The following is a 27554-nucleotide window of genomic DNA, read 5'->3' as shown; positions in this document are numbered from 1 at the left end:
GCCTGTCCCTGGTACTGAACACCGTCCACATACACAAACATGACCTTTCCCTGGTGCTGAACACCATTCACACACAACATTACCTGGTACTGAACACCATCCACACACAAACATGAACTGTCCCTGGTACTGAACACCATCCACACACACACAAACATGACCTGTCCCTGAACACCATCAACACACAAACATGAACTGTCCCTGGTACTGAACACCATCCACACACAAACATGACCTGTCCCTGAACACCATCCACACACAAACATGACCTGTCCCTGGAACTGAACACCATCCACACACAAACAAGACCTGTCCCTGGTACTGAACACCATTCTCACACAACATGACCTGTCCCTGGTATCTAAACAAATCCAAATATAAGCTATAAGGCTATAATATGTTCTATTTCAGACATTTCAAGAGATTTTCATTCTTATAAGACTTGTTTAATGTCTAATAGTTCGTTTTGCTGCAGTATTTTATGATTACAGCCATGGCTGCCCAACTAGCCTGAGGCTATTACAAAGGGCTTACCCTGTTTACAGAGACATCGAATTTAACATGAAACTCATGCTTTACAATCATATATAACAGCTATGCATTTACAACGAAGGGCCCGGCCACATTGGTTGTACGATCATCAAACAATCACACTCATGGCCACTCATGGATAAAGTCAGTAATGTGTAAAATGCTACCTTTGATCCTTCCTGGCAGTAAGTTCTGTCACAGCCTGTTTGAAATTCTACATCAAATTTGTACTATGGCCAGTGTTGAATATGACCACACCCTTACTGGAAATGTGCATATATCTAATAGCTTCTGGAGCAATCATTTTAACCATCAAATCCAAGCAGATACATGACTGTGTTCTGGCAAATTTCACTTGTTCTATAGATTATGCCTCTCAAGTACTGTGGGTCTTTCACATTTGAAGATTAATCTCGGAGTCGAACAATGAAATTAGCCTTTAAAAATGTCCTTTTCCTTCCTGTGCAATCAACAGTTGACAGCAATGCTATGATACTACAAAGATGTAGCCTGTGTTACACAACCTCTTGCTGTCACTGGTGTATACTAGGGGTGGATACCGGTTCGCTGGACCTGATTCGGACCTTCATAACATCCAAGAACCGAGTCCAAAAAACCTAAAGCCAAAAACCTGAGTCCAAAAAAAACTGAACAAAGTACAAATATATTTCTCTATTTTGTTTGATAAAAAGTGTTTTGAGTCTCCCCTCTGACAAAAAAAGGCATTTAAAACAAGTGCAATATTCAAATATCAAACACTGGTTTATCTTGAAAGTCTTCTCCCCACGAACTTTTATAGTTGTGCATGTCAGTATGAATTCTCTATGCTTGATATTGGTCTGGGCCTACACTTGGACTTGGACCTTATTAAGCCGAACCGGTATCCACCCCAACTGTATACGGTTGAAAATTTGGCAGAACTATCTCTTGCTCTCAAATTCAGATCTAGAGTTTCTGATGTATAACATTGGAAAGCTGGCAGAACTATCTCCTGCCCTTAGATTTGGACGACGTTGATGTGTCCGGGAATGGAGCAGGACAAAGGGTGTCCATCAGACCCTCTAACCAGGTGTGGCCGTTGATGATCTTTGTTGTCGCTATGATGTAATCTGACAAACCTGGGAAAAGTAAGGGATTGTACATGTAAGTCCAATGTTGACAAACAGTTTAAGCTGACATAATCCTATTGTCAGGCTTTAGATTAATATGGGTACTTTCTTAGGGCCTCCATGGGTCTTTTTTGTTTTACAACTAATTACCAGTGTCCTTTGCTATCCACTTTCCATTCATGAGGATTTGCCATGAAAATAAGTGACTGTTTTAGAATCTACTTATGTTTTCATACATCATGGCAAGTCTGGTGAAGAAAATGAGAAACGACATTAAAATAACTTGTATCAGTAAGTGTATGTGTACTGCACCTGTAGACATTGTCCTGGTTTTTATTTGGTTTTTGTTGTGACCCATGTATGTCCATATTCTGTATTTTAATTTGTAATTTACTTTGGAAAACCAATGAAGAGAGAAAAAACAAACTTTTACCAACTTTTACCAACACAGATGAACTTTCTTGCTAAGTTAAAATAACGCAGTAATATAATAAACAACAAGATGATAACAACTTTGACACAAATGGATGTACGACTATATCATGGATTCTATTCACATGTATAATAATGAAAGACTGAATGCAGCCAGAGGTTGTTTCCACAACTACCTGTTGTGAGCTGCAGAACACAGTTAATCATCATCATCATTCACATGTATTTACCGGTACCATTTCGCATTATAGTCAAACCTTCCAAAGAAGGCCACTCGGGGGACTAATAAAATTGAGTCTATGTAGACAGGTAGTCACTACGGACAAGATTCTTAATGTTTGTGTCAACAGGAAAAGTTAGAGACCACCCAAAAGTAGTCACATTGGCCAGGTGGTCCTTATGTAGAGGTGGTCACTTGACTGTATTATATTGCTGTGTTACTCTACATATGAGGTGAAAATATTAGTCTAGTACTTACTGTCCTCCTGTTGGGATAGAAATCTGAGCGCTGCGATCTCTGCGTACGTCACTCCTCCCAGGAAGTACACCAGAGTCACCTTCGGACTCTCACTGCCACCTTCCACTGAGGTGCCTGATGGGAAATCAACCAATCAATCAATCAATCAATCGATCAATCAGACAATCAATCAGTCAATCAATAAATTAACCAATCAACCAACCAACTAGTCGATCAATAATCTTGATCAGTGGCGCAATGAATGAATGAGATATGCAGTAATGAACAGATAACTAGGACTAAAGGTAGCACCAGTCGCCTATGAAATATAAAAAATGAAATAATTATTGATCTCAAACCAGTTTAGATTAATTAAACTCAATGAACAGATGTTCAACTAGTCATGACAGAGAAGACAGGCACTATGTACAGCAGTATTGACAGGTTCAATATACCAGGAACAGTTCCCATAGCTCTTTGCAATAAGTACCATAAACACTATTCATCGTTCATTGTACTCATGTCCCATTACACTTGGCACTAACCAAAACCATCACGCAAGGAACCAGAGAGGGAGAAAGAGGGGTAGGAAACAGAAAAGATGGGAGGATAATGTAGGAGAACGGACACTCAGGTATGACACAGACGGAAAACCAGAAAACCGTGACTGGTGGAGAAAACTGGTTTCTCTTGTGGTGTCCCACCGGTCAAATAGTTAGACTAGGGGATAGATGAGATTACAAGACGTACGTTTCTTCCTGAGTCCGACTGGTATCCGCTGTGCTTCCTCGAAGGTTGGTCCTGGCAAGATCTTCAACACCTCTTCTATACTTCTCCAGCCGGGCCTGGCTAAAAACTGTGCCAGTCGGACACTTAGAGGGGCGTAACCACTGAACACATAGGAGATGTCATTTGGGTTCTGAAACACAAACAAACAAGACAATATCAGAGATATTAAACTATGCAGATGTTATCAGATATAGAACTGGCTAGTAGGACAGTCAATATCATTCTGAAACAAAATTTAAGAAAGAAATAAGATTGAAATATTTGGCTATAAGTTATAACTACAAGCTTAAAGGTATATCCTTCAATGATGAAGAAAACATGGACCCTACTCTTTCTGACAAGTGTGGTGGGATCTTTCATGTGTTCAAGGTGTGACTCTCCTCAAACATGGGACCTCCATTTAACGTCCTATCCGAAGGACATCCCTACCTAGCAAACAGCTAAGATATAAGGCTTCTTGTTCATCATCTTTCTCAACGGGTATCCAGTCCAAAATGTTCAAAGAAGTACTCACCTGTTCACTGACATCGTCGACCATGAGTCGGAGTGTTTTCCGTGAGGTTGGGTACGTCCTCTGTTTCTGTATGGTCAGCAGCCCAGCTCTCTCCAGGTTATTTAGGGTGATCAGGTGCTCATAGCCGTAAGTCTGAAACAGAAAAAAACATCCAGTCTAGCTTGCGGTAAAGTTTAACTTATTAAGCTTTTGAGCTTAACCCTCTTTAAATTCGTATGTCAGAGTAGGGATTGCAAACTGGCAAAATCATCCATTCTACCGGTAGAGATCCCGATTGGAGTGCCATATATCCGTAAGTCTCAGGAACAAAACTTGCCTAAAATATTTTTTTATTCATATATTGGTTAGGCTCTCTCCAGGTTATTCAGGATGATCAGGTGCTCATAGCCATAAGTCTGAAACAGAAAAACATCCAGTCTAGCTTACTGTAAATCTAATATCTTTTACTGAATTCCCAAAATCTGTATCTACTTTATTGCTCTAGTCTTAAATGTTTCCTGTGACATTTTATCAATAAAGAATCAAGAATAATACCAAAGCTTTCCATGTTAAAGTGTCTGTTGAAAAGGAAAACATATTTCATTCAAGACGAATGTAGTGTGGTAGTGATTTGTCATCATAAACAGGTTCACTTTGCCATTCTGTTGCCTTGATTGCACATGTCAAGTGATCTACTTCACTACTGTAACATGTAACCTTACCTGTAGGATCTCCCTCTTGTAATAGTCCAGAGTCTTCTGTTTCAGACCGTTGTTAGCTACCGACTGGATACACACCAGCCGCAGAATCTGTCAACACAGACACAGGTTAGCATCTTGCAACTTGCCATATACTTTGGCTACTTATAGCGGTGAGAAGCAGTACTACAGTCAGAAGCTCTGTGGAAGGTGCATGAGACACACCAAAACGACAGCAGGTTGTGTAAAAAAACCCTCCAATATCCTATTTTCTACCAACCTAAAGAAAATATTTTGGTTGCAAGGCCTTTGCTGTCAAACATAACTTGCGTAAAATATTTTGTGACAGAAGAATGTGCAAACATATTTCATTGCTTGCTGCATCGGATTTGAGTGATAACAGAGAAGTGAGATTCCTTATTACCAAGTCAAGACAATTATCTTTATACAGAAAAGAACAATTCTTTCTTACGCTGAGGATATTTCTTTCTTCATAAAGGCAAAGCTTTACCTTGATGATTGGTTCTTTTCTTGCTATGCAGTCCTCAATGTAAGGGTTCACCTTGTCAGTGTCAATGCCATTCAAAAACTCTGGAGAAAAAAATGACATTCAATTTGTTGTATCCTTGAGTGTAAATCTATTCAGATACAGTTTCCCTGTACATTGATATTCCTGTATTTTGGACTTGTACCTAAATCAGTTTTGCAGTTACTGTAATGGTACACAGCACTTCTACTTAAAGTTATTCAGTAGGTGTGTATATGTGTCTTATGTGTGGCTCCATACTAAAAGGTAAAGCAGTCAAACCTCAGACTGAGGACAAAGCATGACACCTTTTCATTTAGCTATTATTTTCGCATACTACAGATATGAACATTTGTATGAAACTCACCTTGTTGCACTGTGAGAGATTCCATGAAATGGTCTGAATCTGTGACTTCCTTGATCATTTCTGCTATTGTTGTGTCTGGGAAAGACGGTATATTGTATAACACCATTAGGTTACATACTACTACTTTACTACTACAGTCAAACCTGTCTATAGCGGTCACTCAAGGGACTGGCCAAAACTGGCCGCTAAGAACAGGTGGCCGCTATGGAGAAAATGTCGATTAATTGACCACGAGTGACATATTTTCAGTACCCACTGCACTGAGATACATTTATTCACCGTACAGTACACATGTAAACAGGTAAGGCACATTTTAGAAGTTCGATTGTTGTTCTTTTACTCCTAGTTAGTTAAGAACAAAATACATGTTGCTCAGTTGTCACTTACTGTTCGTTTTCGACCGTTTTCAAACATAAAATCGTGGCGACAATTTTCCTCAGTCTCTTGTTGTGGCTTGTGATGATCAACATCTACCATTATGCCAATAGGGTACTCAGAAGAAGGTCGCTCTTTTGAAGGCTTTTTGTCTTTTCAGAAAACTGCAACAGCCCAAATTTTACATCATAGTAGTATTATCCACATTCATTTTGAAGCTTTTGGTTTAGTAATTATCTTCAGTGATACTTTGCAGCAAAATAAATTTAGTATATTATACCTCCGTAACAGTGGTGTCTTCCGTTGACCTTTATGCTGCTACCTATCCAGTTTGTATCAGCGCCATTTTGAAAATTGCGCGAAACACGTTTTGAGCACAATTTGAATGAATTCCCGGTGAAAACGGAAATTGGGCCGGCATTCAAACATTTCACGAACTTACCGCATCAGGTACATGTGTGGGTTGTATTTTCCAAAAGGCTGCCGTAATATTTGTCCAGTCGAAATGCACAGAAATTGTCAATTTTACCACGATGTACAAACGCAAGCCATGTGAAGAAAACTATACTTGACTTCGCGTCAAACCATGGATTTTCTAACAAAGATAAAACATTCTGGTTTTCTTTATTATGATCCTATCCAGTTGAGGCCGCATAAATTTGATAACTGCGTGAAAAAATGAAGATTTTGAACCCGGCGCGCGGTGGCGATGCGGCTTCTACCGGCGCGCCGTGACCGTTATCGGCAGTGTTACTGTACTCGCGGGACCGAAAATCGTCTGGCCGCGACCGCGTTGGACAGGTGGCCGCTATAGCCTAATTCTTAATGCTTATGTCAATGGGAAAAATCCAAGGGACCGACAAAAAGTGACCACTATAGGCAGGTGGCCGCTATGCAAAGGTGACCGCTAATACAGGTTTGACTGTACTACTATATATATGCAGTATGTTGGTAAATGGCACAAGCATATGCATGAGGCCACAATTCATTTCAGATATTTCTAATCTACTTCTAATTTCTACTGTAAAATTTTAGCGAGAGGACATTGTGGGGAGTCAAAAGGCTGGGAGGAAAACTTGCATCTGACTCTGTTCGCTCCCTGAAACTGTGTGAATCAAAGTACAGACTTTCCCCTCAGACCCTGTTTTCATGTTGATATTCCAATCTGGAGTTATTTTTGTTCAGAAACTAGATTGGCATGCACAATGTAAATAGCATCCACTTAGTCCTGGTACTGATTACATTTTCATATTGAAACAATTGCCAAGAACTATAGCTGCGACCATAATCATTAGATAACAATTATGTTAGAAAATTCTTAAAACCGATACTTTTGTCTCCTGATTTTGAAACTTACGATTGGCAAGAGATATTTTTGCTGCCTGCATATGGGGAAGTCTGGACACAAACTGCTTTATTTCTCCAACCGTCTTGGCACCGTGTCTCTCCTGCAATGTACATCAAACATCACTGTGAAAACTTACATGTCTATTAGATGTTGAGTATAATCATAGTGTTGTGTATACTGAGAGTAAACTGTACTGTAACATTAAAAAAGATGTTAAGTATGTTGATTAAACTTTAAAGGCACCCAGAGCACTTTATGAGGCTTGAAACTCGAATAAAAACCCTCCAATTTCTAGTCATTCCTGCATATAGTAAGTTTCAATATTACTATTACACATAGACATTCAAGAAGCAAAGATCCAATGTCGTGTGGTGAGAAATTATAGAAAATCCAAGCACTAATAGATTGATCCTGACTGTCCATCACAATTAGCGGTTCGACCAATGAGAGAGTGGCTGCATTTCCGGCAAAAATTTGCATTTTTATGTTTTTATTTTGCATTTCTACGTTTTGACGGAGATGGGCGGGGCTATGGTATCGGTCTATTTACACTAGGCGTGTGAAACTAAAAGATCACCATGTAGCGTATTTTTGTGCCGCTTTTGAGCACCTTTGATATCCGTACACAAATGTAGTAGACAGGGGCATTAAATGTCAATTTCATAAGATTACAGCAACTATAATATTTCCAGTTTTCAAGCCTCATAAAATGCTCTGGGTGCCATTGAAGAACCTGCCACACAATTAAATGAAATTAAGGGTCTAACCCAATGAATCAAATCCATCAGTCCCTTACACAGTATAAAGTACCAACTCTAGTCTAAAGTTCAGAATATTTTTTTATCATGAATCAGTTTACCGGTAACATGCAGATAAAGGGAACAGTGTGTTCCTCTATTGTGTGACAAGATTTACTGTTACATGCGTAAAAACGTTTTGCAGACATAATGATGAACAAAACATTACTGCAAGGCAAAAACGAGCATATAAAACAATTCATGTTTCATGTTAAAGAAAACCATTGAAAATACAAATATGTAGAAAACAACAAGAAGTCTACATGTGTAAGTCTTGATATGAACTGACCTCAAACTGGGCAGATATGAGTTTGGCCTTCCTGCTGAGTAAGGGTCCGATGGCGTGGAAGTTCCTGTCTCGCGCCTCGGCGTACAACTCTTCCGCCGAGTTCAGGACCAGCTTCTTAGGCTCCGTGGGCATCTCCTGGGGTCCGCCTGTCTGCTGCTTCGAGGACGCAAACTTCTCCGGAGGCAGCTTTACTGAAGCTACATGGAAACATCATCATGGTGATTAGAGATGGCAGACTTCACCACCTCATCTTCTTCTGGGCAATTCTGCATGTTAGCATTAACACTACCTTCAATGCACAGTGCAATGTTCTCACCAGGATTTTTTCACAGCATAGGGGTCACGTACAGAAGGCCAACTTTGCGCGGTGTAAGTCACTCGCGGAGTGCCAAAGACATGATAAGGAGTCTGGCATCTTCCCGCACAAAATTTTGAAATTCACTAACCTGAATTTTCATGGATAAATTTTGTGAAGTTTTTCCTCTGTCACATCCCCATTCTAAAGCCAAATATGAACTTTTTATAAGACTTATGAAGGTTCTTCCCAGAAAGAAACACCCCTATGCTCATTGAAACACAGCATCGTGGTCCAGATCACAGCATCGGGGGTCCAGATCACAGCATCGGGGGCCCCTATGCTGAAAAGGCCTGGCGAGAACACTGACAGTGGAACAGTCAGAATTGCCCTGAAGAAGATGACAAACAGTCACCGCAACGTTGGCTCTTGTTAAATACATGTACTATGTGGTTGTGAATAAAGTCAGAGCTTCAACACCTTACCCATACTGCTTAGTGACCCGTCAAATCTCATAGACAACACTGGCAACAAATTTCATTAATAAATAATCATATATTACTTCATGGACGTCATGTCATACTCTAGGTAACAGTCCTGTGAAATGGAGAGGTCAGTAACTCATCTATTTAAGATTGACATGGATCCTCTTTGAAAAAAAAAAACTTATTCGGTTCGACGTACTGTTGTTGATGCCGAAGATCTCATCGATGAGTCCCTCGTATGTGAGCTGGGTGGGGAGGGGGGTCATGAGGTCCACGGTCCGGTCCAGCAGCAGCAGACAGTCGATCTGGGGCGTGATCTGGGGTTCGGTTCCCGCCAGCTCACGACGCATCCTCAACATCATGTCTGCTACGTGCTGAAGTAACATCAATTTGATTGGTCATTTTTCGATATACGTTTGTTCATTCACACCATTGTAGTGCCTACTGGCACATAGGGCAGCAGGTATATCTTTCCAGGAAGGGGGTGCTAAGCCCTTCCCCTTTAACGTGCTCAAGCCAGGCACCTCCTCGAACACAGGACCTCCGTTTTACGTCTCTTCCAAAGACAGGTGCAGCCCCAACTAAGATGTCCTGACCCAGGATTGAACCGGCCAGTCTATACCAGATACCAACTAATTGCAACAAGGAGCTCAACTGAGGCTGCTACCAGTTGAACTAACAGAGGAATCCCCACTTTGAGGTATACATGTAGATATAAGCAAGTGAAAACTTAAAAGGCTAAATCAAATGTTAATATCTATAAAGTCTAGGTTGCTCCATATTTTACTCTAAAGACAAAAGATAATCTAGTCCAGTAGATCCAAAGACATAAACCAGAAAATAATGACATTGTAGAAAAATGGCCTGATTTTTCTTGTTGCATTCAGTTTTTTTTCATGAATGGATTTTTGCAGCAAATGCAGCCATTGCACCCATTTGCACCATTTTGCCAATTGCACATTTTTGGGAATTGCAAAAAAATTCTCCACTTGAGGCGAAAAATTGGCACCGATTAGCACCAGTCTGCACCACTTTGCGAATGCCTTTCTCAATTTGGCACAATTTGGTGCAAGTAGTGTTTAATGAGTCCTTACCCGTGCACAGTCTCCCTTCCCACAGATGGTAGGAATGATGCCGTACAGAGCCTGGACAGACATCAGGGACTTGGCAGCGTAGTACATGGACGTCATGTCATCCTCCAGGTAACAATCCTGGGAAATAGAGCGGGGCATAGATTTTCATGTCTTTAGACAACAGAAACATTATCACTTTTCTCATTTATCTATTTATCGATCTTGGATACAGATGGGTTCTTACAGCTGAAAAGTGCTGATTGCCAAGGGAGCCCATGACAAGTAAACTACTAGTAAGGAGATCATGAATAACAGATGTAACTCTCCACCACAAATTCATGACACTACAAATATTTCTGATGTACATTTGTATTGCTACTGTGCGACATGCAGAATTGATTCAACCCCGAACTTAACACACCTTGAATATCTCCTTTCCCACTTCAAACGTGAAATTATAAGTAAAAGCAAACATAAATGAATCAGAAATGATATTTCATGGACATCATGTCATGCCCTAGGTAACAGTCATATGGAATGGAGAGGAGTAAATCATAATCATCTAAGATTGACATAGATTATCTTGTTTTTAATAAGAATTGGTACTCCGTGAATAGTTTCATCAGGTTGGTAAGTCACTCAGTCTGAATAAAAAAACTATTTTTTACACAACCAAGAGATTTATTCAACCGACGTTTCGGTGACCATCTGTCACCTTCTTCAAGGCAATTCTGACCGGTTCACATAATAATGCAGCACAGGTGTTGCTGCTTATACATAATGAGATGCCATCCCAAACGCAAAATATTGACATATGTACAAATCACAGGAGATGACATCACTATGTGGTCCCAAATGTACAGAAGTGTAACACATACACAACTATCGATCAAAAAACAACAAACAATGCAACGATTGTCATCTATTTCAAGAGTTTTTTTATTCAAGAATTGGTATTGGTTTAATGATGTTTATAACAGACGACTCACCCTGAAGGTAGTATCTATCTCCATGGAGAGTAAGTCGCTGTCAAACGGGATGAGATCCAGGGTGTACTCATCCACATTGCTGAAGGTGCCATACACACCCAGCTCCTAGTGGAACAGGAACAACATGGTATGGTTACAGACGAGCCTGGAGACAGATCTCCATCTTCACTGCTACCTTGTCCCCCCAATGACCCGGAGGTCAAGGGACTAGGTAGGTAGGTATGGTTAGATAAAAAAATGCCTAATCCTAAACATGATGCCTCCCTCTTCATAGTAGTTTGGTACACACATCGAGTAAAGATGTAAAAATGGAAAAGCGATCTTGAACCAGAAAATGCTTGTCAATCAGAGCCAAAGATATTACCCAGAAGCTGAAGACACGATAAAAATCAAAATTTAATAGAGTATACGTATGTTAACGTTATGATTTTTATTTTGCATTTAGCTTTTTTTCAAGATTGGATATTTTAGTTAAGGTCCTTTTTTTAGGACCCCTAACAATACTAGCCTGATCCTGACCGTCCGCCACAACTAACTTTCAACCAATGAATGCATGGCCATTAATAAGCTGTTAGACTAATAATGAGAGAGTGGCTGCATGTATGTCAAATATTTGCAATATATATGTCACTTCAAAGAAATGCAATCCCTAGACCTGTACCTTAAGTTTCTGTTCACAAAGCAAACTCTTCCTGGGAACAAAGAAGATGTGAAACTCCTTACGAGACCCTCCAGTTTCCTCTTCTCTGTGCAGATATGAAAAAAGGGAGAATTATGCAAAATTACGTATAGGTCATCATGTAATGTGGCACTGGTCAATCTATATTTTATTTTCATCACGACCTCTAGCTAAATGTCTACTTTAAATGTCTGACACCCGGGCCCAATAGAATACATTTCTTTAGCATAATGAAATAACTCCATTGATAACATAAGACAAACTAAGCAAATTCTATGCAATTTTCATACAGTAGGTCATCGTACAATTTTGATGCTGTACAATTTTTTAAAAAGGCTGTGACAGAATCAACCTCTGAAAAGGATCTAAGCCAGCCTTTCCAGTAACAAGACAGCTGAACTTTGTCTGATATACATGTACATATGTCAGAATAGAGACTCCTGACATATACAAGACTATCTCAAGATAGCTCATACGACAATCATACAAGTTACAACCATTAAACGACAATCATACATTGTACAATGATCATACAACGAACATACAACGACAGCGACCGTGCCCTTACTTGAGGATGTTCTGTGCGACGATCTCCATGAGAGCCAGTTTGGGCCGACACAGGAAGACGATGTTGTTGACGTTTGCGGCGGGCAGGCGGCCGGGGCGCAACTGGAACATCTTGTCGACCTCATGTTCCTAGGAAAGAGAGGAGAATTGTACGTAAAGGTAAGGCGGTCAAACCTCGGACTGAGGATTAAGCATGACGCTATTTTGTTAGCTATTCAATGCGATGCAATATTGAAATTATTGTCAGAAATGTTATAATTACCTGCCACTTGGGAAAATCTCCTACAAATATTTAGAATAATATCAATATCCAAGCTGTTGTTCCTGCATAATAATATCAACATGACATTTCTTCTATGGACTTCAACAAGCTACAAGGTAGCAAATTATGTAGGCTTAAGTACTTGGCTATATATATATATATATGCAAATATTTCACTCGAGTCTGTCTGAAATATGTAACTAATGTTACATATCATGATTGTATACCTTCAGCAGTGAATACTCAGCAATCAGCCCAAATGGTCCAGTCAGCTGTTCATCCCACACAACGGCCTAGTGGGAAACAGGCAAATATTGAAGTAAAATGTATTACTAATTAAAGTAAGACATAACGGTACTAGTAGTATTATTTTTACAACATGAGACTACCAACAAATTATTTTGCCCCCCTCCCCACATTCATTCGTTACACAAAAGTCGACACAGCGATAAAATAAAGACGGGGAAAACACACAGGAGCTGCAAAAGAGCCCTACCTTTGTTCCGTCACATTTGTCCAGACATTCGAGCAGTTCTTTCCGTGCAGCTTCTCTTAGAATGGCGAGGTTGACTCGGCCTCCGCTCAGATGGGAAGCCGCCATCTTGGTTCATGTGACATACACGGGACAATCCAATAGTGGGGATATTGGGGAGTGGTGTTCCGATCTTTTATACACCAGGCATCTTTTGTGAGCGACAAGCTTCCAAGTTCATTTTTATCATTCAAAGGATATAACAATTAAGGATGTTACGATCGGGTTTTTTTTATTCAAAGTGTAACCGTACGTTACATGTCTGCGGCTTTAATAGCAGTATCTCCCAGGAACTGTTAACGGATTGTCCTTTATGACAAATCCTGACCTTTGACATGACCCCGTTAAGGTGCGCAAAGGGGCGTGGCCCAGGTAAAGCAAATATTTCTTTCAATAGCTCACCTATGAAACTGCAGGCTCGAATGTTTGAGCCTACATTGTCATGACCATAGACGTGACTGGCTTTTGCCACATGACTTGTAGCTAGGTAAAAGGGAAGAAACAACTAAAGCAACAACAAAATGGCAACAAAGCTAAGGCCCAACATACATGTAACTATTGATATCGAAATAGCCAAGAAAAGTGGTAACGTTAGCTAAGATGGAATCTAAACTTTCTGTTTTTCCTGACGCTATTTCATTTTCCCCAATTCCCTCTTCTATCCTTCCTTCATTCATTTTCGTCCCATCTGTTTTCTTTTGTTCCTTTCTTCCTTTTCTTCTTTAGTGCTTTCTTCTTTTCCTTTTATCCAATAATTATCAAATTTTATTTCTTCACATTCCTTGCCATACTTTTCCGTCGTTCATGCTTTTCTCCTTCATAAATTGTCTTGACTTGATCGATTGCTGTTTTGCTCTTCCTTCATGCGACTACTGCGTGAAGTCGAAAGGTGTCTCCCCTTCTTCAAAGGAGCAGTTTTGGTGGTAAAGCGTTGGGTGGTCTAACGTGTTCACGAAACTCCATGGCTTGATGATAACTGCGAAATTATCCCAACTATTAGAAAGAAAGACTTCGCAAAGAATAGCAAGATATGATTTTCTATGGTCGTTATAATCGTTTTGGTGTAAAACGCCACTCACTGCGGCTCTATGAGTTGAAACTGTCATTGTTAACTCATTCTTTATCGTTTCAAGTGGGCACTTTGCAAAAGCAATGACTTGTGCTTTGCAACAGGAGGAAAGTACACCAAAGAAGACGTTTAAAAGATGGTGAGAGTAACGAAACGGCCGGGCCGCGGGGGTTGGGGCTGACCGCAACCACCTGTCATCATGTGTCCCGGCCGACTGACCCTCATTTGGCGCGTGAACGCAGTCATGAAATATTGATGCCCAGCGGCCGCAGATGGCTCTCATCCGCACCGGTTCAAAACCCCCTCCAAACACCCGCCCGAAATATCCTCAAAATTGACGACAACATTCTCGGCACGTCTCAGGCGCTCCGTGCCGAGGTCTAGCGGGAATGCGCCGCTTCTTTCAGCGAGGGAAAACCGGAAATACCGGGTGTGACGCGCCCGCTCATCTTAATTCGGGCACCTTTAAAAATCCAGAACAGGACAGCAAGATGGCCGCGACAGGCAGCGGAGGTTGGTGTCGTCCGATCCTCAATTTTAGTGCCATTGATTCCCTTAATTTCATCATATTCTTTTAAGGTTCAACACCTGAAGTATACCCCTCTCGTTTCAGACAAAATGTCGGACGCGGAATACAGGGAAAAGCTGATACGGACCGTGAAAAAGGAGGTGAGCGGGACGTTCTTAATATTTTTCCGTGGCGCAGCGTTCGGTGCTCCGGTAGCGTATGGACATCAAGTGGTCGATATTATGTCCCGCAATATGTATTCAGAAATCACGGATGATATTTTCAAGTGTGTCGTGTAGTGTTGAGGTTAGAGGGGGCGGGGCAGGGAGGCTACAATATGGGGTGATGTTGGGCAGTTTCCAGGTGGTGCTTCATTCGAATTAAAGGCGATGAATCGAAGGTAAAATTGCAGTCGATAAGCACGGTGTATTTATCGTCCTATAACTGCCATTTTGACAGATCTAAATCTCGTAGTTTATAGTCGTTGAGGGAGCAGTGAAAGTGAGTCCCTTGCTGTTATGTTATGGCTGACAACAAGGCATATTTGCCACACCATGTATTCAGCGACGCGGAACAAAACAAACTGATGGTAATGAACAGGTGTACAGTATTGACGTGCAGGTACGCTCAGGTTTACCTGATGCACACCTGGTGGGTTCTCCTATATGTCCAAACTATACCTGTGGATTTCTTCTCGGTTTCAAAATTCTCGGTTTCTAGGGCATTTCGGGGCTAGCCGATCAGGACGATTAAGGAATATGGTTATGCTTAAAAGATTTGGGTTCAGTTAGAATTAAGGTTAAGGTCAGGGTTAGGGTTTGTGTTAGAGGTAGGCACTAAACCGTCTTGGCCCTGGTGCCAAATTGTCCTGATCGGCTGTATGCCAAAATGTCCAGGTGTGGAAACGTCCCACATTCTGTCGGATATTAATTTTTCAGGTATCGCATACATCACAACTGACCTAAATATGGAAAATAATCTATAGTCTTCGTGATATACGCACCTGTTGTAGGTAATGTATAAAGGGATGCTACACAGCAATGCGTGTAGAAAAATTTAATGTTATACAGACTCAATCCTACATCTAGTCACCATTCAACTGAAACTGGCCACTGCAAACTGAATGTGTCAATGGGAAACAAAAGTTCAATGGCCAGGTTGTCCTGGTGCATGTACATGATCACTTGAGCAGGTTTGACTTTGATATGTTAATTGGGGTCAGATGTAAAGTACCGATGTAATCATAGTATTTGTGATTCTATGATAAGAGCGTGATTGTTTATGGGCATGAATATTATATTACATTCTTGTAAAATTATTTTGTAACATGCATTATGAAAGCCGTGGATAGGTTCTTGAATAGGATTCTCCTGAAAATAATATTCATTTTGGCTTAATTAAAGTACACTTTGATTTGTGATATTCTGTACTATATACTGTAAAGGACTTAAGGTTTGCGGGGATTTAATTTAGTGTTATGGAGAAAATGGAGTTTTGGGATGGTTTTTAGTAAGCAGTTGAAACAAGGTGGTAGGCGGGCAGAAGATGATGGTTTTAAGATTGCGGTGAAGAGGTTACAATGAAAACTGTGAAGACTAAATCGTGTCAAAAATTTGAACATTTACTGTATTGCTTATAGATTGGGAGGCTACAAGTCTACTCCCATCTAAAATAATAATTAACCTATCAAGCACGATGATAGTGAATTATGAATATTTATCAGAGTCCTCTGTTCATTGAACATATGTGATGTATGAAAAGACCACTGGTTTTTTCATTTCCTACTTTTCATTGCATTCGGAGATTTAGAGGATACTGTATATTCTTTTATTTTCGTGGAATTAATTTCTAGGTGGGTGGGTAAAGGAGGTTTACTCGATGTTTGAAGTTTGTGTTGGAAATAATTCAAGTTGTTGTAGAGTAGATATTTTTTTTTAACATATTCGCTGTGTCGTGATTTCGCGTTAGAGAGGTTACTGTATAAACCATGAAAATAAAACCACTGCAAACATTTCAAGATTTACAGTAATGACTAATACTAAAATTTTGCCAATGTGTAAAGAGAAGAGAGAGAATATCTCATCTACCAAACAGGTTGAGGCTCAAACTGTAAGCTTGGGATTTTATCTGATGTACTGTAAATGCAGAAATATTTACGGTGGTTTATTTTTGCGACTGTTTGACTGCAAACTTAAAACAACTGCAAGCATTTTTGTCCCATACTGTAGTAGTATGAGACTATAGTACTGCCGTGAAATTAAAACCACCGCGAACACTCCATTTTCCCCTAGGCTTTAGCGTGAAATAAAAACCATGCAAACTTAACTGTATTTACAGTACCATGTTTGTGTAAGAGGTAACAATTTATCCTGAGCTGGGCCCAATGGAGCCGATGATCAATGCACTTTGTTTACAGCAAACAAACCTCTACCATAAACCAACGGTTTTCTATTACCTTGTGGCTTCGCGACCAACCTACATGCACACATTTTATCATTATTTAGAGAGGGATTCTCTGCCAGATTGTTCGCTTGTATCCCCGGTGGATTGTCTTAATGATAGAAATTTATGTTTTTAAGTGTTTTGTTTTCAGACTATTTCATGACACTTTAAGGCACAATAAAAAGGTCAATGTAGAGCATCAATGTTATGATAGATCATATGTTTTCAAATGAAACAAAATCCTTTTTTTCTAGGGTGATAATCAAACATAATGCTGCAAAATGAATGCTGCATGTAACATGTAATATCAGCATACATGTATGTGTACAGAAAATGGCATCTGGACTTAACAATAATAATAATATTTGCTTTATCGGCACCAATGCAGCAGTAGTTTTTGCAGGTGAATAGTGCATGGATAGCAAACGAAAACAACACCACACATATCCATTGCCGGCGGCTGACCCAGAACCTGAAATGTAAACATCTGCTTCTAAAGCAAAACACTGTACGTGCCTGGATTATATAGGCAAGTCAATTGGAAAATGTTTATCTCCATCCACTTCTGCACCTCTTGAATAAAAGAAAAGAATGAATACAGAAGTTATGATGAAAAGCAAATTATATAGTACTAGAAAAAAGACTCAATTTAAAAGATATTGAGAAAACTGTTAAAGGTGTCACCCATCGTAATATCCAACAATCCACACTGTGGGTGCGTCAAATTTTCACCATGCTATTGCTTGCTGTCCTAGCTCTTATTAATAAAGTGGATGCCTTAGGCTTCCTGCCTTCCAAATTGCAATAACTTCCAAATATGAAAGCTTCAATCTGTTTTCAACCAAGAATAGCTTCAGGGTATATGTTGGATAATTTTATTGCTTCAAAACCTGCACATGCATGTAGCTTACCTTAAAACCCTTCTGACATTTACAATGAAGACTAATGATGTGAGTTTAACCAGTTGAATCAACAGTGCACTAGAAATGTGAATTTGTGGTTACAGAGTTTCAAATTTAGGTTATGCATGTGTGGTGAATTGTTTAGTTTTGCAAACTTACAATACAAAAAAATTTTTATGGCTGTTGATGATTTGCATTTTTCCTTTGGTTATTCCTTTCTTTCCCTCCGAAGGCTCCAATATAGTTTCATACATACACTGTAAATTCTGAGTTACCTTTGCAGTGCCTTTTTTCACTTGAAGAGAAACAAAGAAGGTTTTTGAGTTCTAAATGTTCAATTCTGTGTAGCACAGTTGTCATACAAAAGATACATGCATTTATTCCTGGCATCTTGGTGGTTTGCATTTGCGCTGGAGAGATCGCAGCAAAAACCCCGAAAATAAAACAAAGTAACAAACATAAAAGTTTCAAGATTTACAGTAACTGTATCAGTTTCTTGGATTTTTAGGAAAGGAGCTTCTTTATCTATCATCTCTTGTGGATTAAGCCTAGTATTATACTAAGCTGTTTATATAAAGCACATAACTAGATGATACATGTTTATGCATCTGCTATGTCTGAGTCGGGCAATTAATCTATTCACGTCTTGATTTTCATCCACAGCAAGTGAATTTTATGGATGGTATCCTCTGTACATGTAGCCTCAATATCTAATGCTGGGGCCCCCAAAAAAAGCAAGACGCCTAGATTTTCAAACGGTGACCATAGAATAATGATGGATTTGTTTTGTCATGTTGACCATCTCTGGATGGGAACTAAACAAAATGTGTGTGCTGATGCCATCCATAAACTTTACACTTCCTGTGGCCTAAGAAGAGAAATATTTACTTTATTCAACCCTTCCTAATATGCCATTGAAGTCACAGCCAGATGCATATTGACACAATATGATGTACATATTCCATTTCAGCCCTAATCAATTCAGGTTTACACTTTCTAAAAAAAGGAACTGTACTTCAAAGTACTGGCCATGGTGCTGATACAATGTTGTTGTTGTAGTAAGAGGTAGTAAGAACCTAATCCACAAAGTAACCACTGGATTGAGCTCCTGGCTTTCTGCCCAGAAAGACTGATGACAGTGTGAAAACCACCATGTTTCCTCTGGTAGGAGAACCATGTTTCTTCAACACCATGCCACCTAGTCCCATCCTCATCTTGAGGGTCGGGGACCATGGTTGCTTTCAGCACAAGCTTTCTCCACCCTTCCCTGCCCTCTGGGTACATTCTGCATGCCACACCCTCTTGATATTGATGAATCTGCATGTGCATCAATTTTTGTACAAACCATATAAAGAAGCTGCAAAATGAGCAAATGTAAACTGTAAATAGAAAAGACAACAACAGAAAACGGAGACTATTAATATCATAGACTGCCTTAAAAATTAATGTTTTGTTATCATGATTTTTTTTGCCATTTTTTTTTCTCCATTATTCAAAGAGAAAAATATAATTAATGTTTGGTGTATTATGCTCTGTGTGTTCAGTCATTTGTTCAACCTCATGACCACATAATGAAGGCAACTTTTTTGGGGGCAAACTTTTATTTTCTTTCACACGCTCGCATAAGTTTTGCAGTGCCCAATGGATGTCATCCATATATCAATTTCAGTATTGCCTTACAGACTGAGGCCTACTGTACCATGGGAGTTGTCTTGATGTTCAACATTATGTCATATGCACTTTGGCTGGTAATTCATCTACATAATGATGAGTAATTCAAGCTGACTGTAGCATGAATAAACTTTGGTTAGAATCATTGTGTAGACCGTAATAAGCAACAGATCAGGATGTCAACCCTCAACTACACTGTCTAGAGGCACAATTACTAGACCAAAGCACACACCCATGCATACCCTATTATTTTCAAGGTTTCTTATGATCTGAAGATAAGAGAACTTCCAAGAATTCTATTTTCTTGAGGTTTGACTTCAGTCACCCATGCAGAAGCATAACACCAGATCCGTGTTGAGTGGTAAGAAGAAGATAGTCTTGCTATAGCCTGCATCAGGGAGTATACATGACCTCTGACATGAAATGCCCCAGGGTTCATATTGGGAGACTCAATGGCTGGCTGGAGTAATGGGATTTTTCTTTAAATAGCAATACTTACAATGCCTTCATTTCTATACTATTAACTTCTTTTATTCAGAAAAGGTTTGCAAAGACGCCTCCAGAATAACTTAAAAATCTAAAGGTTTTTGTACAAAGGAAGCATTTTTTTATCATGATGATAAAAATAGAAATTTTAAAGAGTGTCAAACTACTGTGCAATGGTCCATATTGCTCTAGGTACATCTGATTTTCAGGACAGTAATAAAAATGGTGTTCTAATCTCTTACTGTACCCTGAAGAACATAAACCTCTGATCTCTGATGCTTAACGCTCCCCTGGGTGACATACTGGTTACTTTACTATCGCTTGGACATTTACTTACGCACCAGCCAAACATCCCGGCAGATTGCAACTAACCAAGATGGCACCCAGGCCGGTTCCGAATCTCTCTCTCTGGGAACCTTCAATGTGCATTGTGCATTTCTCCTTGGTCTCATCTGTGGGTGAATCCGTAGCTTGTCTGCATTCTGATTCTTTCATGCATGGGTCCCACTGACACAGCTGACGTGTATATTTCCTAATCCATAATGCATAAAGAACAAAATCACCTCTATGGCAAAATAAATGAAGACAAATTCACATTCTATGCTGTTTGTTAAAACAACAAAGTATCATAATCGCAGTGACTGTGTTAGGATGAAGATATAAAGATTTTTTTTCCTAATAATATGTCATCAGATTCTGTGATAATGCCCCAGATTCATCTCAATATAATGGATTATGGCAAAATCCGCTGGCAAATTGCGCCAACTTCGCAAATGAAACCAGTTCCAATTTGTTGCCTTAAATTTTTGCTAATTTCTTTAAAATTTCTAAACTTTTGCAGTCAGCAAAATGGCATAAATGGGCACAAAATGGTGCAATCACTGCAAATCACTTTTGATGAATCTTAATGTATCATTGTACGTTCATAATTGGTTTTTAATTCAGTGGCAAAACGTCAATTTCTGATCTCGTATCTGACTTAGAGCCAAAACTGAGAATGTGAGTCGGACATTCTCCATGGGCATGGCCATTTTCTTTGTACAGGTCACATATTTTACCGTAGTGTGACTGCAATGGAAAATTCGCAAATTGTTGCAATTTTGCGCCGTCCAGTTAGAAACGTTTGTACATGATTTTACTTTCTTAGGCCACACCAATTTAATTTCTTGGTTTAAAAAAATGCAAAATTCCAAAATCAACATGCAAACAGAATCTCAGAGTCAGAGGAAAGTTTGTACTTTGGTGCACACAGTTTCAGGGAGTGAACAGGTGCAAGTTTTCACCCCTGCCTTCTGTTTTAATGATGTCCTCGCACTAGAATTATTTCTAAAAAGTCTGTTAACCAAGAAATTAAATTGGTTTGGCCTTATCAAACTTGTCAGCCACCAGTGAGCCTGACTATAGACGTGGAATACATCCTTCGTTCACAAAGCCAAGCCGAGAGAGTATTTTTTTCTGTTGTGCTGTTGCTAGGCTGCAGTTCATAAGATGTCCATTTACTAAATTGTTTTCTTTGCTGGTCATAAAGCCAAAGGTGAAGTGGTTTTATAGCTTAAACTATGGTCGCAACGCTTACCCAGGCAACTCATGATGGGCTGGCCTGGGATATTGTAAATGTCAGAGAGCAAGAAGCAAATAAAATCACTGGGCTTTGTGGTTTGGTTGACTGTTAAGTCCTCCATTCTCTGTCTGTCTTGCTGGGCGAACTTTTTTTAGCTGTCATTCCAACCACCTCTTCTGCTTCATCTTTGGGCCAAAGCAATTCCTTTTCTAGGTTCTCAGATATTCTAACATGATAGTCAAGCAAGTCATGATCAGGACAAGATGGAAAAGAGAAAAACTTGAATCTATGCTCGAGTCATTCAATTCCTGATATGATGATGATGAATTCCTGATATTTGGCAAACCAACCTGGAAAACAATGAGATTATACCCAATATAGTTCCCTATGGCGTCAAGCATGTTTTTGTATGCAATTTATGGTATTTTGTTTTAGATTTCACATTACTTGACATGTGGCCGTGGGCAAACTCAATTTGCCATTATAATCACTACAGGTTCAATAGCCTTGCAATGATTTTTACTGGCTTTCTTTTATCAATATGGCAATATAAACTCATCCCCAGATAGTGACTGTTGTAGAATTGTGGTTTGACCTTGAGTCTTTGAGTTTGAGAAGGGAAAACTACTCCAAATTTAGCTACGAAAAAAGGTTGATGACAATCTCAGCTAGTGCTATAGATACATTGTTACAAAATTTATTATGTGTTAAGTGCTATGTTGATATTTGGGTATGCTTGCATGTACTTATCCTTCTAGGTAATGTTGTTTACAAAAAGGGCTGGTAAGTTGTTGTTAAAGAGCAAAGAAAACAGAATGACATATGTTGTTTACTCTGTGGATGGCATCAAACAAGATTAGGACCTCATTAAAGAAAGCAAATATCAAATTATAGGGGCACAGCGTGAGCCTCAGGGTACTGTATAGATAGTTATGCAAGGGCACTTGTGCAGGAACCAAAAAAATGTATTGCAAACAATTTCAGGGAGAAGTCAGTTGCTTGTGCATTTGATTTAATGATGTCATTTTGGTCGGACCTCTTAATGACAGTTTTGTCTGACAGGTCACAATTTTGAACAACACAAAAATCTGTTTGAAGTGCTGTAATTCTTGAAATGTTGGCAATGGTTTTAATTTCACGGTTTTTGCGGGGACCATTTCAATGAGATTACTTAAACCACAACAAAAATGTCTTACAGTGTTCTGCCCAACTAGCCCATTCTTTCAGCCGTGAACTTAAAACCACCACAAACGCTCTATTTTCTCCCTACTGCAAAATCGAATCCTTGCAAATTCAAATCCATTTACAGCAGCTATTGTCTTTAAAATGTCAAAGGTATCCTTTAGTTCTCAGTATAATATTATGTAACTTGGTATTAGGAGCTACAATGCAATACATTGTCCCTAAGGACAATAGGGTATTTCGATGCCCATTTTCCCCTGCACTAATTCAATTGCCTCATGCCTTGCATGATATTGAAGCGTGTAAGTCTATAAGTACTAATTTCTTTGATTTACAATTGATCTATCAATAATTGCATTTCAAAATCCTGGTGTCCAAGTTTAGTTGTATCAATTCTGGTAAAGCGGTGCAAGTGCCTTCATTCTGTATGCGTCAAGTACAAGCAAATCAATTTGGACAAGACAACAAGCCTTTGGGGTTTAATGGACATCACAGAAACTCCCCTTGAATTGGTTGTGTTGAAAATATCAAAGGTTTTCTTCAATTCTCAGAATGATACATTGATCCCCATTTTTCCCTAGGCTAATTTAATTGCCTTGTGCCGTGCATGATGGCGTAGCATGTAAGTCTAAGTAAAATCTAATTTCTTAGGCTTAGTAAAATGCATTAAATGCATTTTAAAATTCCTGTGTCCAACTTTAGTTGTATCAGTTCTGGTGAAGCACTGCGTGTCAGTGATAGTCTTCAGGTTGCGTAGATGCATTTTCATTCTGAATGCGTCATGTCCTAGCAGATCAATTTCGACAAGCCAACTAGCCTTGGGGCTTTCATGAACATCACAGAAACTCAGCATGAAGTAGTGTTGAAAATGTCAAAGGTTTTCTTCAGTTCCTAGAATGATAGATGCCTGGCTATGTAGAGAATCTTACATCTTCCATCAAGACAAATGGACAGCTTTTGTTCCCTTATCCCATGAACTTGCTGCCGGCTATATGCAACCTGTTAAGTGCATTTTTGTGTCCAGAGGACCAAGCCAAGTTGGATCTATCCTTGAAAGGCTGCGCCTGTCTTGTATGTGGACATCCTCTGCATTACAAGTGAGCAGATTAGTTCAGACAAGCCAAGGGGCTTAGGAAAGCTTACAGGACTTACAAAAGCACTGCAGTAATCTGCTTTAAGTAGTTACTGTGTTGAAAATGGCAAAGGTTACATGTATCCCGTTTTCCGCCAAGCAAGATGTGACTGGCTATGAAAAGTATCATATATTTTTGCCAAGATTTGGACAGCTTTGGTTCCTTTTGTCTCTACCCATCTTTACCTCAAGGTCATTCATTAAGTGTGTTTCGGTGTCCAGCTGCATTAGAGGAGAGTATGTAATGTATGTGTAGTTTAGTACCAAAGTGTCTGTAATACATTAAACATATTTTGATATAGATGATGAGGGTTAGGGTTTTAAAGAACTATTCCTCACTTTTTAGAATAATTTGTGACTGGATATAAAATATTTCTCTCATCTCCCACTGGTGCATTGGCAGGTTATATCCTGTATGTGGCTGTTTTTATCCTGGGGGACCCCAGTAGAAAAGGGGCTATTCTTGGAATAATTTGTGACCGGATATAAAATGTTTCTCTCATCTTCCACTGGTGCATTGGCAGGTTATATCCTGTATGTGGCTGTTCTTATCCTGGGGGACCCCAGTAGAAAAGGGGCTATTCTTGGAATAGGTAATGCTGCTGAATAAGAATTAGCCATCTTAAGTTCTGAGGGGCAGTTGCAATGTCTACACTGCCCGTTTGAGGACTGTAAACAAGTTTCTTGAGCATGACTACTACAACATGTACATAACTATATTCCTAAGTTTCACAACTGTGTGTGATTAGTGTCTGATTCTCTGATATCACAGACAGCTAGAATTCCTATTAATTAGCAAGAAACATTTGCACAACAGCAACAACAAAAATGAAGATTCAATGCAGCAAATTGTCAAGTCAAGGTACTAATACCATACTTCAACATTCCATCTCATCAACATTCCATCTATGCTGGACTAAGAAGCATATATTAGGTTGTATTCTGGTTGATTGTTCTGGTAAGTCAGGATTCTGTCAAGCCCTAATCACCCCCCTCTATGCATAGAGAAGATATGATTTGTACTTCTTATAGATAAGACCCAAACTGATGTGATCAAATTGAGAGATATCCAATCAAGAACATGCGCAGCCATGTCTGATGCTTTAAGACTTGGAGTCTTAAAGACCAAAGCAAGGTAATAACATTTTATCCATGTAAGCAGCTCTGTTCTGAATCGGAATCTTCCAATTACTAGCCACTCAGGGGAGGTACAAGAATGGAGGACCAGGGAGAATTCAGAAATTGTAAAAGATGATTACATTAGGGCACCTTCAGGCTAACTTTTTGTCTGTCATCATTTATTGATTAGGATTATGTAGAAAGGTATTTGTACAGATGTAATCTTCATGAAGAAAATATTTTACATGGAAACTCAAGCAACAGAAAAATCAGCACCACGGAAAGTACTGGTACTGGCATTGCTCTCTGTTTAGGAAGGTTTTGTTTTCGTTGTGTCTGTAGTTATTTGAAAACAGTAGAGTGACAGGATGTGAGGGGGAAGATGGTGTAACCTGATACTGACAGGATGTTATGGTTGATTTGGGGGTGAAAAAGGTTTTTTCAAAGGCTGGCAGGAAATAGTAGAACTAGTCATTTACGGGCATTCCAGGTCATGGGGTCAACGGAAGAGGTGACTAATTCATGGGGAGGTATTGTTTTGAGTCTTTCTGTTTGTCAGTGTTTTTGCATCTATACATTTTTACTACATAGAGACTGAACTATTTAATGATATGCTTGCCAGCTCATTCAATTCCATTTCAGGAAAGTGTTGGAATACATCACGCTTTGCTTGTGAGAAAAATTCCTAAGAAAACGTTTGTTGATTGGAAAGAATGAGGGTGTGGAACATATGTTGGGACACTTGGAGATAAATGCATGTAAAGCCATTGCAAGGCCCATGAGAATAATTTACAAGTCAAATCACTGATTACCAAATTAAAATGGAGGGATTCTGAATGAAGGACCATCAATTTGGGGAAGATATGCAAATGCTTCGAGGATGATGAGAGCATCTCACAATTTTTTGTCAGAGAATTTTCAGCAAGTCCATGACAGAATTGAATGTCAACAAGAATCTATGGTAGGATTTTCACAAAAATGCTGCATGCATTTTTATTGCTGTTCCAAGAAATCCCCAATTTGCTGTGAGTCATGAGCCTATTTTACAAGGAATGTGACTAAATATTCTGTGTATGACTTAGAAAATTGCATGCAACAAACAGCATGGAATTAAAAGCGTACAAATTGCATCATTTATCATACATTTGATTTCTGTGCATCCTGTTGAGCAGGAGTTGGTGAAGAATTATTGGTATTTAGTTGGTTTTATGATAGAGCGTAGGCGTCTGGCATCCTTCCACCCCAGGGTAATGACAGTCATGATTAGGGAATTATACACGGGTTAACAAAATTACACGGGACGGTGTACAGAATTCTAATCAGCTCTTTGTCAACGACTGGAATTTTACAGTGAAAATTCATTTTCCAATCGCAATGTTAGAAATGAATTCTACCAAAAGAGATGGACCTTTAAGGCTTCAAGCTATATACATGTATACATGTCAGGGTAGAGACTCTGATCTGGCAGAATTGCATGCCAATTCTGTTGGTAGAGATCCCGATCGGAGGCTCTGTCGACATATATGCATTGCTCCTTTTTTTGAGAGGGATTGTCACCAAGGCTCTGGTTCTGGGGCCACGTCAATTTTGTTTGTTAGATCTTGGATACAAATAAGAACTGGAAAATCAACATGAAAACATGAGTCTGTAGGGAAAGCTCCTATGTTCACAAAGTTTTGGGGCAACTTTTCCTGCCAAATCTCTGTCTTTGTCGTTTCCTCTGGCAAAAGTGTGGAAAGTATCCTGTAAGGTTAGTTAAGTTAAGTCTTTCCCGCAGAATGGTGCTTAGGGCAATGCCCATCTCTGTTTCAATAACCCTTGGGCCGCACAAAATTGTGCAATCACTGCAGCAGGGGGCTAGTCCACTGGTGGTGGTGTGTGTTTAACTTCCATATTCTTTTTAAGATGCTGAGCGCTAAGCAGAGAAAGCAGTATGTACCATTTCTTCTTAAGTCTTTGGTATGACTCGGCCATGGATCAAACTCGCGATCAAGTGTATGCAAGGAAAGTACTCTACCCACTAGGCCATTGCACTGGTCCTGAGACCCAACAAAATTAATTGGCTCAGCTCAGCAACAGTAAAAGTAAACCAGTTTAAAAGAGCGTGTTTGGTTGGTCGGAAATAAATTGGAGCCATGAAACAGTCTGCCTGACGACGCCTTATGCTGTACGTCCTCGTGTACGACATAATGGAATCAGTTCCGGAGGGTGCAGAGCTCATTTTATGAATAATTGCAGGCCTTATTTGGCACAATGTCATGTGATTAACTGAAATGAGCTCAAGTCCCATGGGACTCTGATTCAATTAAGTATGATGACGTACATGAACAGCGTCTTCTCCGGTATGGCACTGTCTGATGACTTTGAACTTGACATAAAGTTGACTTGA

General features: G+C 39.5%; 2 protein-coding genes across 3 annotated transcripts in view; one reads left to right on the top strand and one right to left on the bottom strand.

Moving 5' to 3' along the window:
- Positions 1 to 424: 424 nt before the first annotated feature.
- On the bottom strand, positions 425 to 13197 carry LOC136439418 (vacuolar protein sorting-associated protein 33A-like). The gene is made up of 16 exons (XM_066434861.1): positions 13058 to 13197; positions 12789 to 12854; positions 12301 to 12428; positions 11715 to 11799; positions 11054 to 11158; positions 10086 to 10202; positions 9191 to 9365; positions 8212 to 8408; positions 7135 to 7225; positions 5403 to 5477; positions 5021 to 5100; positions 4534 to 4620; positions 3833 to 3964; positions 3280 to 3448; positions 2551 to 2664; positions 425 to 1649 (listed from the first exon to the last, which is right to left on the bottom strand). The coding sequence occupies exons 1-16, from the start codon at positions 13160 to 13162 to the stop codon at positions 1516 to 1518; spliced, it is 1860 nt and encodes a 619-aa protein (XP_066290958.1). The 5' UTR covers positions 13163 to 13197; the 3' UTR covers positions 425 to 1515.
- A 1134-nt stretch (positions 13198 to 14331) lies between these two features.
- LOC136439395 (small G protein signaling modulator 2-like) overlaps positions 14332 to 27554 on the top strand; it is a 74852-nt gene continuing 61629 nt past the window's right edge. The window contains exons 1-2 of one of the 2 annotated variants that reach the window (XM_066434819.1): positions 14332 to 14675; positions 14776 to 14831. In XM_066434819.1, the coding sequence (XP_066290916.1) occupies positions 14552 to 14675; positions 14776 to 14831 (180 nt within the window). In that variant the 5' untranslated portion in view covers positions 14332 to 14551. The remainder of the gene's footprint in view (positions 14676 to 14775; positions 14832 to 27554) is intronic. The other variant, XM_066434828.1, reaches the window with a different exon arrangement.

Source organism: Branchiostoma lanceolatum, chromosome 1, assembly GCF_035083965.1.
Source record: "Branchiostoma lanceolatum isolate klBraLanc5 chromosome 1, klBraLanc5.hap2, whole genome shotgun sequence".
NCBI classification, from domain to species: domain Eukaryota; kingdom Metazoa; phylum Chordata; class Leptocardii; order Amphioxiformes; family Branchiostomatidae; genus Branchiostoma; species Branchiostoma lanceolatum.
The sequence above is the reverse complement of the archived record's forward strand: the minus strand, read 5'-3'. Positions and strand labels throughout refer to the sequence as shown.

Excerpts from the sequence above, each read along its gene's own strand:
- LOC136439418 (XM_066434861.1), bottom strand. The coding sequence starts at position 13,162 with ATGGCGGCTTCCCATCTGAGCGGAGGCCGAGTCAACCTCGCCATTCTA. Across the intron at positions 10,203-11,053 it reads AGATAGATACTACCTTCAGG|GATTGTTACCTGGAGGATGA; the intron begins GTGAGTCGTCTG and ends TCTATTTCCCAG. Across the intron at positions 3,965-4,533 it reads ACAAGAGGGAGATCCTACAG|ACTTACGGCTATGAGCACCT; the intron begins GTAAGGTTACAT and ends TTTCTGTTTCAG.